Raw genomic sequence first — 17,421 nt, 5'->3', positions numbered from 1 at the left:
AGTATACTGATACATTAGCTTACATAATTGTTGGTGATTCCCATTTTTCAAATCCAAACCAAATGTGGTGTTTTTTTAGATCCATAACTACCTAATAAATAGCATACCTGTAGGTCTGTTATTGATAACAGTGCTGTTTGTTCCTGTTTTGCAGGATGAGAGATTATGTCAGAGAAATGACCTTCTCTCTGTTAAAAGAAATATTTTATTTTACCATTCCCCTAAACACGTTTACAAGGTTTAGAGACATGTTATTAAAGTTGTAAGTGCTCATCTTTGCATTCACATCTAAGAAAATGCTATAGAGTCCCCAGCCATTATTCTGGAATCTTAAATATTAGCTGTGCAACACATATACTGTATATAGTGTGACCGGTGGTTTCCTGCATTATGTAAAATTGAAGAATGCCCACACCATGGATACTTCAGCATGAGTTTATCAGCTGACAGAAGGAAGTATAAGAAAATTTTCTGGTCAATTGTGATCAAGTGAGTTTGCCCCTACACAAAGTAAATTACAAGAACATGTTAGCATGTCCCACATTAATAATCAGAGAAGCTAACATTCGGTCGCTGACTGCGACAGTTTCTTCTTCCATGGAGAAAAACAACAAAAGGAGAGAGGTGAATGTAGGAGACCCCATTTATAGGGAGGGACCCCCAAAAGAGCACGAAGGGGTGCAGAGACTTAACCTCAAACATTCCACATATTGATTATATGTGTCAAGTTTACACATGCTATAACTGAGACTGTTACAATAGCAAAAACAGATACAGGTAAAGTGATTTGTCAGACAATCCAAAGATTCAGGTTCAATTCCCTGCAGCAGTGCCACATGCTTGTTTGTGTAAATACAAGACAGAATGGGCTCTTGTTCTGTCACTGTACCAGCAACTCAAATTTCATTTTGTGTCTGTGTTCAGGCTCACACTTTAATCACACTTATTCTTGACAGTAAAATCTTCATTAGCAGAAAAGTATTTCTGCTAAAGTAAATCTGCCTGTGTTATTGCACGGTTGGATTACAGCACTCATACACAATCAGTCATACAACTCATCCAAACATAATTTAGAAAATGTAAGTAATCTTGCCTTCAAAGCCAACAAGAAATGTTTTTTTAATATGTATGTTCAGATAGATCTTCATCTAATGACTGCAGTTAATCATAATTACTATTAATCATAATTACAGTATTTGCATTTGAATATTACATTTCTAATGGCTTTATGGGATTATTCTTCCATCAACCCCTCTTGCTGTGGCTTGTCATTAGATCATAGAACATTAGTCAGAAAATTGAGATGTCTGCTTGATTATTTAGCCACAAAAACCTCAGCTCTCCAAAATAAATACAATATTATCATGCAGATATTTCACTGTAGTATTTCTTGGACCGTGTATGTGTAATGTGAAATCCTCTCCTCTTTGTAAATTTTCCCTCTCAAAATGTCATAAATTGGTTTTCACATAATGCAAATGTAATTGCCAAAATTTGCTATAGTGCGTGTTTAAAAGCACATATTTCCGCAAGTAATGCAAATGCTCTAGTGATCACATTGCCTTTTCGTTTTTCATTGTGAAGCTTGTATATAAGGTTGCAGTAGTCTAAACTGTCAGTACCTCATTCAGGGTGGTCTGTCTGTGTCATGTAACCCTATAGTCTGGTTGACCAACCAGCAAGGGCTGACATCATATCCAGCCAGAATGACTATCTAGATTTAGACCATTTCAAGAAATTAAGTTTGTATCTGCTAGCTAAATCATCATGCTTTCCATGCCTATATAACTGTCCAACACCCGCAATTCTACTCTGCTTAATCCTTTGGTTTCTGTTCTACAACCCTACTGTTCCCAGAGTGACACTGAGTCCTAACAGGGTTAGTTATGGGAGAGTTCCCTGTAAAGCAAAAGGGTGCATCCCCACCCACTGTCCCTGTGTGTTCCCATTGATGGTTGACTATTCATGCGTGATGGCACGTACACTAGTCATGTATCACTAGTCATGTTAGTACACCACTAACATGATGATAGCAGCAACAAGGAGAAGTAACAAACACTGCTGACTTTAAGGAGTAACATTGCATGTATCTTTGTAATGCCACATAAAAATGACTTGCCCATATTTTATCACATCTTAATGAAACACTTAAATTTGGGTACCCTGGTCAACAAGCACTTGCAAATGGCACATTAGTGTATAATTTTAGTTTGGCCTATTTTGACAGGCATTACTATAATATGCAGCAGTGTACAAGACTGAAGTATTTAACTTCTATCATTTGAGTTCTTGCCTTACCTACCACAGAAGTATTTCTATATTTTATCATATAGCATATCCTGTTTCATTCCTTAAACTTAGCTTTGGTATCACACCACAAAGAGGCTCGACAGCAGTAAGCCATCCATTTATTTAGTTTAACAACTGAAGTAGAACATAGATGTAAATATTGTCTAATGGCAGTGATCCAAGGACAAGGAAAAGTTCAATTTTCAGGTGAAAAGGATGAATAGTATTTACAACTAGCACATTATTCAGTTTTATTTCCTCTTGGCCCATGTGTCCCACTGAATGTATCCAAGAGAGATTTGGCTAATACTAAGTCACAACTGCAACAATGATAAGGCACAGAAGTCATCAACTTGCTGGTCTATTACATTAACAAGAGCTCTCTGGATTCTCTATAACTCTGGTCTTTGTTCAGTATGATTAATTATATCTAAACATTTTTACTCAAAATTCCCCTCAATTAGAATTCCAGAAAATGTATTGCTTACACTATAGTCCCCTCTTCCTCTACACAAAAAAGAAAATAGTAGGAGTAGACATATCGCATATTTTCTTTGGGTGGTGCTAATATTATCTTAGTTCTTACTGAAAAAATGTTAAGTAAATTTAATGATTTTTGAAAAGGAAAATCTATTCTGGCATTTCAACATGTAACGCCTTTAATCTCTTTTGAACCTCACAATTTGAGAGTTGAATATATGCTGTATATTTCAGCAACCTCGATATGCAGTCTTCATCACTGGGCCTATTAAAGTGTTCATGAATATACAAATATATTGTCCAATTCCGCAATCAAAACCAGGGTGGGAGGATTTCACCATTTGATCGTTTCTGTCACTTGATTGTTACTTCCTCAGGCAGCTGTGTAGATCCAGATTGGGTTTTGTGAGAGCTCTGTACCATAAAGTGATGTGCAATATTTTAAGTTGTCAAACATAAGTGCATGCAATAGTTAGAGTTTGCTGCCAGCTGCAAATTGTTATTGCATATATGCAGATGAGTGTTGATTAAATGAAACAGCCTAAATCGGTCTTTATGTAACTTGAAATGTTATGATCATAACTAAAGTAGGGTAGAATTAAATCTGGCTCAATTTTTCAAACATCAGCATAAAGAAAATACAGAATAATACTTAAGCCGTAAACCTGTGAGTGCTCTGTTGTCACAAGGGTTGACAGTAGCCTTTGGTGTCTGGCTTTAGTCTAATGTTTTTTGGATCTTTGTGCTCTACAAATTACCTCGGATCTCTCATCTGTGTCACAACCAAAATACCTATGGTATTTTTTCTAGGAAGCAGAGCATTCAAATTTTAAAGCATTTACAAAAGCTGTTTTTGGGACTTTGTTAACCACTCATTCCTCAGTTTTCATTTATAAGTGTCCTATAATCACTTCTGTAAAGCTCAGTGTTGATGCTGGCCAGAGGTCACTGATTACAGTTCTCATGGGCTTGTCAGGGTTTGTTTTCATGTGTTCACATTGAAAAGCTTGATGAAGTGCCAGAGTTGGTGATGACAAATAATTGCACGTACAACTGAGTGTTACTTTCAGAAGCAAATGTATTTTTTGAGTGAAAGAAGCACTACATTTATCACTGGCTGCAGAGTTGCCAGGAGGTTGTTGGGATGGATAGTGAGTATAGACTCTCCTGAGACTGGGATTTACAATGAGATTTCACATTGTACCGTGTAAGTGTGTTCAGCAAATTCCATGGAAATCTATGATCATGAGATATTATGTTCAAAGTTAATATCTTGATATGACAATGGCACTAAAGGAAAGCTCACAAGGCCATTAGGAACATTAGGATTCTACCTCTGGGCAGGAATACACTCCATGACAACATATCCCATCATGGATTGCTTTTTAAGGGGTCAGACTTGATGGTGACACTACACAAAGCTCTCCAAAAGATTTACTGATCTGATATCCCTATCTGCAGGACAGCATCATTTGTCAGTGCATTCCAAAACCATTACAAATCACTGTTGCAAAAATAAAATTATTTTATGATCTTACATCCGTAAGGTTATAGTTAGATTTAGGCACAAAAAGGACTTAGTATTAGGGAAATATCACTCCCTTGGTTAAGGTCAGAGAACGATCAAGTCCAAGGTTTTGTATACCCATCCATCCACCCCAAACATCCTCCCTCTGCAGCCTTTGTAGCTTTCTTTATCCTTTGTTTCTAAATGACAAGAGTCACATATTCCACAGCTGCTAGAGGGCTTTGTCACATGAATACATTATGTTGTTACTAGGTATTTCCTGAAATGACCAATATAGCTGATTTCTTTTTAGGATGGAGTTGTGGTTGTTAAGATTTCCAGTTAAAGACCAAAATGTTGTAAAAATAGATGGTCAGCCTGGCACTAGGTAATCAGCCAACATCCTTAGTCCCCAGGCTAGAGTAAAGAGGTACTGTAGTAATGAATAAAGTATAAGCCATCTCAGATTTATTTTACTAGAAGACACTAACAGGTACTGTTTAATGGATTTGCTACAAGTAAGTTTCACTCCAATAGTTTTTGCTTTTAAGACACCTATACTGCTTAAACATCCTTCTACTACTGTAACTGACATCTAGCATTCTTACTAGCAATTTATAGCACCACTGAGACATGCATTGCTGCTTTGCCAGCTGTGGTAATACCAGAAACATTTTCTTCATGTCCTGCTTTAATGTACAGTATGACAGAGAGTGACAAGAAAGATGAGAAGGAGAGATTAGAAGCACATCATGAGCTGAGTTTGACATACACTTTTTGAGTGTGTGGCAATGAGGCAGGCTGCAGATCCAACATTTAACCCCCCAAGAGAAATTTTCATCATGTATTAGAAGTCTAAGATAGTGTTCAGCATGAATTAAGATATCAGACGCCAGAGATCTCAATAATGGAAAAACCTGATGGACAACACTCTGAAGTAATGACTTGTATAAAACAAAGACATAGGGCCCTCAGAAACAGTCATATTTCTCTGTAAAACCTGGCTTCTATAGATCATTTGGAATTGTGTTGGGTTTAGATTTTGGCAGTGTTGAGAAGACTGCATGGTTGGTTTCCTTGGAAATTGTAATCGGAGACTTGGTTCCCTCATGTTATTGTTCCCACTGACATCCCCTTTGTATTGGCTGACAGGAATATAAATTAACTTCTCCAGCTCCTCCAAAACTATGTCCATTCATCATCCTAAATAATGACATTCTGACTTTTTTTTTCTTTGAGCATCCTAAATTATCTGCTGACCACCACAGTTTCACTTTGGCCGCAACTAGACGTCTGTGAATCTCATGATAGAACCATGCTTGAGGAGCAGACTAATGTGTTGTCTCTAAATTATGGGTTGTGATTAGGCCATCAGACACACTTCCATTTATAGTGGAAAAACAGGAGGCTGGAGATAAATTAATATTTTATGAGTCTGTAATGTTTTATTCATGTAGGTAATGTATAAGAAGATCAAAACTTGTGGTTAGACAGACTTTTTTCCACAAGCATACTGTACATCTTACAGGAATAACTTAGCTAAGCTTTTGCCCCTTCACCTGCTTACCTGTGACAAGATTAGATTTCTTGCTTTTTGTTGAGAAATATCTTGCTCATGTTTTTTATGCAGTTTTCTTTTGCAATATTAGTTTCTTAAATTACTATTTTGCTGCTGTTAGCAGTTTTGATTGCAAAAAAAATGCTCTTGACCTTCTCCATCAGTGCATGGAAACAGCAGTGTGATCCCATTGTACAGTCACTCTACAAGTTTAGAAGCAGTGTGCTGAAACATAGCAACCAGGCGTCAATTTGATAATCAGATTTGAAAGTGCTGAACAAAATTGTGCTCTGCTGTTTGCATTATTGCTAGAAAAAATATGTGAGACCAGCTGAAAGCTGTATGAGTAAGAGGCACTCGATCAGACACAGAATAAAGTATAGTACTGTCCTGGACCAGAGGAAACAATTATAGTAAATTGTCCTAATGCATAGAGACATTGCGTATGGAGAAGTGAAATGTTTCATGGCAATAAAAGTGTGAACCGAATCTAAGCAACATTTCTTGCCTTTCAGTCTTCTCTTGTAGCCACACAGTTACTCTCTGTCACACAAGTTCACCCAGATGTACAGACACATTTACACTTGGACTCAAGTAGACAAACACATACAGCTTCATCAGTGGAAGAAGATTTCTTGGAATCTTGGCAGGTTTTCTGTAGCCTCTCTGGCACCTCCACTCTTCACTGATTCATCCCAGACCATGACATCTCCCCCAGTCTGTAAGGTCAGATGTTGAGCACATGTCAGCACTCTGCCATTATTAAAAGCCCACAATGAAGCCTTTTGCCTGTAGGAAATCACTATGAATGCTACTGTACCTTCTTGCCTTCTTATAGTATATAAGTACTTTATGTGACCTCTCATAACAATTCAGTCTAACTGTTTTGATTATTTGGAAGAATAGTCTTGCTGTCCTTGTATCATGAAAAGTGTATTCAGCCATTTGTGTTCACACTGTTGTTTATTCGTACATAAAAATATGATCCTTTGATATGATGTGTGTGCAACTGAGTGAAAGATCTCTTTTCCATTGAGAACTTTTATTCAAGGAAAGACTAGTAGTCCTTAACTCAGTGCCTACAGGTATCCTTGTTAAGATGTTGAAGAAGGAGAAGAAAAGGGCTCAGGATGCTGCTGCCCAGCTCGCTAAGATCACCAGTGGCCAGAGCCTAACCTCCCAGAGTGCCTCAAGTTTGTCAACAGTGCCACTGTTGAGGGAAGGCAGCACAGACACTGTCTCATCCAACCATGGAGGACGAGCTATGCAGTACATGAAAAGAGGTACACTTAAGGCTTTATTATTTTTGTTCTTGTTTTTACAAAGCATTTTTTTTTACAAATAGTTTTTTAACGTGGCTCAGTAGTTTTCATTTTTATGGTACAACAAAAGAGTTTCAGGTTTGAACCATGTCAGCATTAACTGTGGCCCTTGTGTGTGGCAGCATGTTCTGTCTGTGTTTGTGGAGGTTTCCTCCCACCCCAGAACATGTACAGAAATGGAATTGGTCCATTGCACTGCACTGTGGTTGCTCACTGCTGCGAAATAGTAAGAATAGTCATTGTATAGGGATTAATAAAGTACTGTATAGATTAAATACAGTTTTCAGAGATGTTGACTCTAATCTCTATTGACTCTATATCTATACTCTAAGCATGACAGCCAGGCACTCTGTGCTAGCAGAAGCAATGAATTTGTGACGAATTAGGTGCTAAGGGTACAGTGAGTGATCTCTCTCTATTGGAATGTGTGCAGCTCACTGTGGTCATGCTGATTTTCAGTGTGCCTGTTGAGGCTGCCTTTGGGGTATGACAAATCCTTGATTTCTGGATTTTACTGCATGGTGAGCAGTCTGACGTCCCACAGTTCCCTACGCTGGCTTATTTCTAAACAATGTCATCAGTGGGATTGCATGTATTTAGGAGTTTCCTTTGGAGGTCACTCAAGTGGCCCAGTGCAGTCATGTCAGCAAAGCATCATTAGACAGTACAGTATATTAAACCTATAATTTGTTGCTGATGAAAAGCTGATGAGTTTAAAACCTATAATACTTTCTGGAACATGAAGCAGCCTGAGGGAGCAGGGACCAAGAATGTTGCAATGTAAACACGAAAGACACAATTCAGACGTGACTGGAATAACAAACCTGGATTCACTACATTTGAGAAAAGGTCAGTTCCATGTAGAGGCATCGTCTTCATGAAAATGTTAAATATCTAATTTGTTTATATTCTTTTGCTCTAATACAAGAATATATGTCACATATAGGTAAACACGCTGGAGGATATTTACAATGTTTCTTTTTGGCAAGTATACACATGGAAACATGGAAACTGCAAATCGGATCTAATTAAACAGAGGCCTGTTTTTCAGTTTTCCAGTAACTGGTAGATTTACTGTTACATTTGGTCTTGAGTGTCATTACAGTGTTGCAGCTGGTTAGGTTGTTTCTTTGTAGTTTTGCCATAGCACATCCCTTCCAAAGGTTTTGATAATAATGTCACAGAAGAAAAAAGTATAATGAAGACCCAGAGATAGTAGAGTAAAAGACTTGGGACTGCAACTTGTCTTGGATGGACAGTCTACTCATAAATTCTTTATAAATGTAACTTGGTTTAAATGTAACAGGAATGTGGTGGTTGCTGAAAGTCAAGCCAGTCAGGCTTTGGGATGTGCTCCCTCGCTAGCAGCAGCATTTATTTGGCTTTTCCTGTTTAATTTTGGTTAAGTGGAGCCTTAAGTGTGATGATAAACCTGAGCCCTTACAATGAGCTTGGTCATAGCCTTCGGGCACAGTAGTAAGAGCCAGCAGCTCATCAAAATGAAGCTGCACTCTTGTCTGTGCTAACCACAGCTCCCTCATCCTCTTTGACATTTTTGTGTAATGGTGCCCAGTGTGGTAATAAAGCCAGCAAAGGGGTAATTGCAAACAGGGTCTCTGAACGAAGATTCTATTAAAAAAAAAAAAAAAAAACCACGTTTGAACTGGGTCCAGTCAGAATTAGTAAGCGAATCAGTCATTCGTTGAGGGGACAATGAGGTGCACTGTGATGGATGGCTATAAAGCTGTGGTTTAAAAATCACTGATAAATGATGCACCATATGTGATAGTCTCTCAGTGTGGTATGTGATCTAATATGATGATCCAGATGAAGAGTCATGTGGTTTGTCCCACCAGATGATTTGTTATCACCTGGCCTTACAAGTGATCTTTTTTTTTTTTTTTCATTCTTTGATTTCCTGAGACATATTGCCCTTCATGGATTCCTCTTCACCAAAAGCTTAGGCAGTGGTGATGAATATGTGATAAAGCAGATATAGTCCTTGCATGCAGATATTCATTAATTAGTGCAATAACACTGCATTACAATATATGATCTTAATGGACACTCTACCTTTTATATTCAATGTTTACTACACATTCAGTGGAAAAAATGATAACAATGAGCATCTGGTTGCTCTCATAACTAGAAACATAAATGCCTGCATGATCTACAGTGTTTGAGTTGGTCTGATTTCCTGAATGTGCTCCACATAGATTAAGATGCATACTAAATCCAAACATTGAAATATTACATGTAAATAATCCAGCTGTCTCACAATCAAATGAGGGGACACAGGTCATTTCTGTCAGACTTTCAACAATTCATTGTGAAGAATCTTCCTGGCTCTGACCATAATACTCAAGTCCCTGAATAAATGTTGCACAAAGTTACTTTTGGCAAAAACACCCAAAATGTCAGCAATACTGCATTCAAATGACATTTTCATAGCTGTTTCCTCCCATATTGTCTGATTATTATATGTAATAGCTTAGAAAAAAATGTTGACCTGGAAAACAGGTCCCAAGAAGATCTTGACATAGGGCTAATAACTGCTAAGTCTACAACATGATCCACAGCCTTCATTTATATGAGTGGTCGTCCTCATTTTTAGTTAGCATTCATTGTCATACTTTCATTTATGAACTTATGAACCAGCATGAATAGCGGGTTCCAGTAAAGAGCTACAGAACGTATAATTCACGTACATGTCATCTTATGATTCTCAGGACTTCACTTCAAGTTTCAGGAATCATCACTTAGCCATTAGTTTGAGTGTTGCTGGGAATCCATTCGGTCCACACCTACTCTGGCCTCTGTTTGGCCATCTCTGTCCTCAGAACCAGCTGTCCTGACAACATCAGCCCCTGAGGGGCTAATAGGACTGTGGCCAGCCAAATTGTCTTCAGCAGCCTGACTGTATGTAGGAATTTACTAGACAAAAATGTTTTCAAATATTTTCCATATTGTTTTTTATGTTATTTTTCTGCCAATGTTACATTCCAGTAGACATGACTTTTGGGTCCATACCAGAACAGATGGTTTAATGTAGCAGGTGCTAGTTTACAACAGTTACATGTCACATCCAAATCAGATTTGAGACTTGGCTGATGCACTGGTTTGAATTGTATCATCACATGTGATGTTGTAATTTTTACAGTTTGATCCAAATTGAGTCGCATATTTAAATTTCCAAATGATCTTCATAACTCCTAATTTAAAGGTTCTTCATTATATGATATAGCTTGTGATATATAATAGTAAAAAACTTGTTTAGTGGAAATAATATCAATATCATGCTTGATATCAAGAATGTATCAAGCAAGAAAACTGATAGCAACTTAAAAAACAACTCATAATCTGGGAGTGTGGTGGTATGAAGTTGCAATCAGAAGACATGCTATTTAGAAGTTACATTCTTTTATAAAAGCTGGTTAAAGAAAAAGAAAAAGAAAATGCCACTGACGTATAAATCTTTGATTGAACCAGTTCCATCTGTGAAGGATCATAAAGTCATTATCTGCATGTGTGGGCATGTTGAATCAAAGAGACGCTTGTCTGAAAGAGATGCAAAGGTTCAAGTTTAACCAAATCTTTACAATGTTCCAAGATCTACAGCAGAGATGATTCCTTTTGGCCTTTATTAGGATACAGACTGGCAGTAGTTTCCTTTGAACACTAAATGCGCTTTCTTCATTGTAATGCTTGAAAGGACGCCAGTATACCAGTTTTACATATCGTGACTCATTGACCCACAAAGTGGGTGAATCATGCTGGAGTGCACACATTTGCCTTGGTTGCTTTAATTGTTCAACTTCATACAAAAAATGAAAGGGAAACACTCCAGCATTGTAGATAAGTTGTTTGTTTTGGGACTGAGTGTAAAGATGAAAGTGCTACACAGGATAATTCCCCAAATATGACAGTGGCAAACACTAAGTAATTATGATTGGACTGGATTTCGTTGCTAGGTCATACTGTAAGTTCTTGAGAAACATGTATAGATAATCAGCTTCACTCATTTCAACATTGCACTGGAGTCATGAACTGAGATGACATCACTGCTAAACCAGACTATACAATAGCTAATTTAGGTCATTTTTCCAGCAGTATTATTGCTGTAAATTATTGTCCAGTTTGTTATGGAAAACTTGCTACCCCTTCAGAAATTCCCAGATCCTGCAGTCCCTTGCTAGCAGTTACATGTCCACTCTGGAATGTTCATCCACTTTTCTCACACTTCATGAGAAATTTCTGTGTCTTTCTGCTCTGTTTGCAACCAATATTGTGAGTGGAACACACTTCCAACTCCATCAGCTGTTAACCAGCAGGGAAAGCTTGATGCTGTCCAGAGAGCCTCTGCACTTTGGGAAGCAAAAGCTTTTAAGAACACACTGAGCAGCTCCAGAGTTTAGAGAAGATCAGAGGAGGCACTTCTCACACTTCAGAGTTTCTGACTTTCACAGTGTGGAATACTGGAGCACACCTGGTCTCAGGGATTTTTTGAAAGAACCAGTTAATCCTGTGGTGTCAATAGTTTTTGTTAGAGACCATTACATTCAGTTACATATTCTCGCAAATACAATGAATGTGCGAAATATTAGGAACACAAAACTGACACAGTTGTCTTGTACACTACACTGTATTGTATGTCAAATGTTTCACATCTGGAGTGTTGATTTTCTGGGACCCACTTGGAGACTCATAGCCAAACTATATACGCATTAGATCATTGTTCTTTACTCTGTCCTAATTTAAAACAAATGCACTACACTTATCCTTTTCTCCTTATCCTTTCCTCATGCTCAATGGGTCACTGAATGTTTATGTATGTTTCAATTTAAGTTTAATCTAAGGGTTCTGCTGCTCTATGGTTACAGTGAGGGTAATTCCTCTCCCCTGAAGATTAACTGAAAATGTAATGATGATGACCTTTCCATGGAAAGCGTTCATGCTTACTGGATGCTATATAATCAACTCTACTCTTTCCATAGTACATGTGCTGTGCTGTGCTGGGCCTACACAGAATAAAACATAGACATTAGGGATTTCTTTTCTTCCTGATGGCCACTGTCTCTATTGAAGCAGTCTGCACACATAACAAGATTTTGATCTCCTCATAGTAGTGAATTTCTACTTTGTGCACTGTAAATTGCAAACAGACTACTCTGAGTATCAGATGCCTCTGTGAGTTCTATTTATTTATTTATTTTAGGTTAATTTATTGTCTACTTTCACAGGTACAGATGTACCATACCATTATAGTGTAAATGAATGGACAAGAGGGCAACATGGTGGTACAGTGGTCAGTATGGATGGATGGATGGGCAAGGTGTTCCTGTTGTAATTCTGGCTGGTGATTATTTTAATTAACCTTAACAGGACTGAAAGGAGACTTGAGACTTACAGGGAGACTTAAATCTTAGCATAAATCCTGTTAGCATGTAATGAGATGGTGATGATTCTACCAGGCCCTCCATATTTCTGTGATCTTACCAGAAACCTGACACAATAGGGACATCTCAATGAGTCGAATACTACTGTCCCCTGCAGGCGGCCACAGTGTGAACATGCAATTGTGTAATGTTAGACATTATTCCTCTTCTAATAAATTGATGGAACAGTATGGTCATACATCACTTTGCTGGTATTTCATTTCAAAAAATTTGTTGAAACAGCAACAATATTCACAACACATTCCTCCCCTGTTAAACCTCTGTGGTTTGTCAGCACGGAAAAGAAGAATTAGGAAAGTTGGACTAAGGTTCATGTGATCTCATTATCCCACAAATTATTTTAGTACAACATAATATGATGTCATATCACTCTTAGATATTTCTGGAATGTTGCTCTTTACAAGAGTCGAATGGAGTGCATTTCCCTCAAGAAACCCTCAGACTGATTTGTTGAGGTTGGCTCTTGCAACATATGCCTGTGAGATGCCTGCTGGTTTCAATCAGGACTTTCCAAAAATAAAGAAACAAAATTCCTAACTGTCCAATAATTAATCTCACATGAGTTACTGTCCTGTGTATGTCTTTGGTTAGAACAGCTTTGTCACAAAAGTCCACTAATTTTAACAGGGGTGGAATTCATTGGAAATCTTTGTCAAGTTGTGGATTTTCCATAGCACAGGAAATGTTCCCGAAATAATGCTGCTTTGTATTCTTTTACAAGATTAGTCAATACATCATCCAGTGGAGTCTTGCATACAGGAAAAGTGTGAACATGTTATCTATAAATTCATATAAATTATGATTTTTTTAAAAATTAAACAGTAATCCTGGCATGTGTCAAGGTTTGGTCATATTTCTACTTGTAAAATACTCAGAACTTAAATAACTCATTAGGTTTTAATTGTCTTGTTCAGTCTTGTAAGGCAGGTCACAAACTGACATTAGGAACTGTCCGCTGATGGCAGCTCCAGAGCTGATAAATTCTCTGTCTATTCAAACCTTGTGGTGACTTTCAAAAACCATGGGCTCTTCTAAGCAACTGACTGAGGATCTGAAAATTAAGCTATTTGATGTCTACAAAGCAGGGGAAGGCTATTAAGAGGTATCTAAGCTTTTTCCATTATCAATGTCTTGAAGTCGTGTTATTAAGAAATGGCAGTTAAAGGGAACTGTGGAAGAAATGACGTGGAAGATGAAGGACACTTTCACATAACAAAAAGCAAACCCCCATATCACTGCAAAGGATTTGCAGAAAGGTTTAGCTGACAGAGGAGTGGTGGTTCACAGTTCCATAGTGCAGTGTTACATCCATAAACAGGGTCTACATGGAAGAGTCAACAGAAAGAAACCGTACCTGCAGCCTCATCACAAGAGTCAACATCTGAAGTCTGCAAAGCAACATCTGGATAAGTCAGAGTCCTTTTGGAAACAAGTGCTGTGGACAGATGAAGTTAAAATTGAGCTCTGTGGCCAAAATCACCAAAACTGTGTTTGTTGTCTTCTACAGCAGGACAGTGATCCAAAGCATACCTCAGAATCCATCATGAACTACTTCAAGAATGCAATCTGATGCATTTAGAATGGGCCTCACAGGACCCTGACTTGAACATCAGGGAAAATGTTGGTAGATCTTTAACATATTGTGCATGCAGGGCAGCCTAGGGAGAGTGGCTGAAAATTCCTAAATCAAGAATAGAAAGACTCTTAGTTAGCTACAAGCAAAGTTTGCAAGCTATGACATCTGCCAGAGGGGGGGTTACTATATACTGACTTAGTAGGGTACCAAACTTTTAGTGTCTTTTTGCTGTAGGGGGTGTATTTACTTTTTTTTTTACACTTCAAAAATCAAGTCAGCAGTTAACCTAACCTGCATGTCTTTGGACGGCAGGAGGAAGGAGTACCTAGAGAGAACCCACACAAGCACAGGGAGGACATGCAAATTCCACACAGAAAAGCCCAGGTGAACCGGGACTCGAACCCGGAACCTTGCTGTGAGGCAACAGCACTAACACACACAACAACAATAACATGTATTATCACAATGGTGTACGTTATTGGTGGCAATATGCTTCTTCTGTAGAGAAGCACAGGTATAAATAATAATAATCAGCGACAGTGAAGTACAGTGTTGCCTTATGTAGTTCACATAATGTCCACCCTTTCCCTTCCTTTTTTACACAGTTATTGGCAATTGTTATTTTCAATTAAATCAGAGGTTCACAGGTAAAACAAAAACTAAATACTTTACTTGTTATCTGTGTGAACTATTGTCTTGGTATATTTCTTTGAAGCAGATGTATAGCCCTTTAATAGACTTGCTCATTAAATAATATTACAAGCCTATAAAAAGAATTCAACAGTCAACAGGATGTTATGCCCCAAATTATGTAGTTTCCTTAAATGTGGCAAGTTGCCAAAGTTAGGTGGGGGCATCCACTATGTAATGCTGAGATGTTCAGAATTGCTGTTTATGTTTGTGTTTATGTTCTCTCTAAACCTGGAATGGCAAGCTAATAGTCATTCGGTTTTGTAATTAGTAATAGGTGGGAGGTCAACTATATCAGTGGGGCTCTAGCTCACATCTGGCTGCCAGATTGGATTTGAGTACCTGTGGATGTGGGAACATGCACAGCTCAGGTCTCACTGTTCAAATCTGCACAGCTGGACCTGACACAATTTCCCATAGTTAGCAGATTTATTTTAGTGGTATGACATGCATACAGTCTTGTTAGGATAGTAGTTTGTATGGTAGAGTTAATTTTAGCAAACGTTTTCAGCGTGGTACTGCTGACATGAACACTAACTTTTGATTATTAGAATTGTTAGAATGCAACTTGTGCCTCAGTGCTGGATATTTTTCTCTCAGGTCCACAGCTATCTATGGGAAAACAAGAAGCCTTTGAAACCTTCATGAGGGACCACGAGGACTATCTCACCATTGAAGACAATAAGAACCTACTCAAACAGAGGTTGGTGACCGGTAGGAGTTGTTAGACAGTTGTTGTTAATTCACATCTTGATATTGTTGTCAAAAACATTTGACAACTACTATCTAGGAAATGGTTGTTTATGTTTTCAAGTAACGTGCCAACAGAGATACGGTATGTAATACATGTTTTTATGTAATATTTACTTTCAAATTCTTTGTAGCCTAGCATGCTTTTTGTTGTTTTACCACATTCAGTTTATCTGCTTTTTTTGCTACCATTACTCATTGACTCCTAGAATCTTTTGAACAGGGCAGCTGAGGCAAGAAGACTTGGGGAGCAACTGAATGAAGCCAGAAACAGAATCAGTAAGTTGTATCAACAAATGGAAGTTACCTCCTGGAAATCACGTGATATTTAGGAGCTGTGAACAAAATGGCAAACAAAGACTGTGGCACGAGCCCTATGCAGAATGCAGATAATCTTTGTTGGCATTCTGTGGGTCCCTAAAGACACAAGCCTACGTACCTGCCTGGAAAACGTTAATGAACAGATCACTGTCGGGGTTCTGTTTCTCTGGAGTGTAGAAATGTCGTTCAGCACATTCCTCAACTTTTCCAGGACTGAGAGGCGTTCTGATTTCCACCCACCTAGTCTTCCAACCTGTACTTTTTACTAGCCTGTCTCAGGCTGTTTTATGGCGACTCTCTAAGCACACCCCTGTGTTCTTCTGGGTAATGTCCTTGACAGGTAGCCTTACTATGCCAGAATGAAGCCTGGCATAAACCCTAGCTTCAGACAATGCTGAGTGATCCCAAAGTTTGCGGCTTTGGTCCTGAGTTTCTCTGGTGTAGTGTGTGCCTGTGTACTAGTGTGTGTCCATGCTTTGACAGTGTGGTTAGTCCATCAATCTGTTGGTTACTTAGTTCATTATTTAGATTTCAAAGATCATTCAGAATGCCTCATCATTGTTAGAAATTAGTCCACACTGATTTGAAGTTACTGTAAAAGTTACTTTATTCAGTAATGTGTCATAATCAGTTTCTTCCACGGGGATATTGATGGACAAGTTCTGTCACCAGTGTCAGTAAGTTTAAATGATTTCACTGCACTTTGGTTGAATTTTCCAGCAAACTCATAGGGCTCGATCTGGTTTGCATTTACTATTGCAAGCTACATTTATGAATTTCCCTGGACTATGTGTGTTTGTGGCTCATTACACATGCCACTGAAATAGATAGGTTTACCTCACACCAGTGGCTGGCATCATTGCTGCCTCAGATCACGCTTGGTGGTTTGGTAGTATTTGCCTGTTACCCTCATACATGCCAACATACATTTATCACCCTTGGAAATGAACTTTTCTGTTTTTTTTTTTCAAGATTCAATCTGTGAAGTGCTGACATAGCCATATATCAGATGTGTCAAACATCACACAAAAATCAGCTGTGACAGCATGTAGAATATTAACTCTTCAGACGTGTTCTGCAGATATCATCACTCTGTGGGTTTAGTTTGGAGAAACTAGATCTTGACTAATTTAACATATTTTTTTGATGAGATTTAGTAACCAAATTCCCAAGCTTATTCAAATTTGGAATCCCCAAAAAACATCTTGATGCTGTCAAATATTATTACATTGTTAGGTGCATGGAGCCACATTCTTCCTAGATGAGAGACAGTGTTTTTAGTGGAAGGTGGTTGCCTCTTCTGGCTGGAAAGTAGTACCATAATATTTAGTTCAGTATGTTTCCTTGCCATCTTGGAAGCCCCGCTTGGAAATTTTACACTACCTGTGTCTCATGGTTAATGTAGAACATGGAAACAGTTAGCATAATATAGACAAAAGCGTTGTGCTGCTTTTTCTGATGGATGTACCCAG

General features: G+C 38.2%; 1 protein-coding gene across 2 annotated transcripts in view; it reads left to right on the top strand.

The window, feature by feature from the left end:
* kif6 (kinesin family member 6) overlaps nt 1–17,421 on the top strand; it is a 51,906-nt gene that overhangs the window by 24,415 nt on the left and 10,070 nt on the right. For both annotated transcript variants that reach the window (XR_001963062.2, XM_051078310.1), the window contains exons 13-15: nt 6,920–7,117; nt 15,479–15,581; nt 15,852–15,907. Coding sequence is in view for 1 of the 2 variants with exons in the window: in XM_051078310.1 (XP_050934267.1) it covers nt 6,920–7,117; nt 15,479–15,581; nt 15,852–15,907 (357 nt within the window). In the remaining variant the exon portion in view is untranslated. The remainder of the gene's footprint in view (nt 1–6,919; nt 7,118–15,478; nt 15,582–15,851; nt 15,908–17,421) is intronic.

Source organism: Lates calcarifer, linkage group LG19 (genome assembly GCF_001640805.2).
Source record: "Lates calcarifer isolate ASB-BC8 linkage group LG19, TLL_Latcal_v3, whole genome shotgun sequence".
Classification (NCBI taxonomy): domain Eukaryota; kingdom Metazoa; phylum Chordata; class Actinopteri; family Centropomidae; genus Lates; species Lates calcarifer.
The sequence above is the reverse complement of the archived record's forward strand: the minus strand, read 5'-3'. Positions and strand labels throughout refer to the sequence as shown.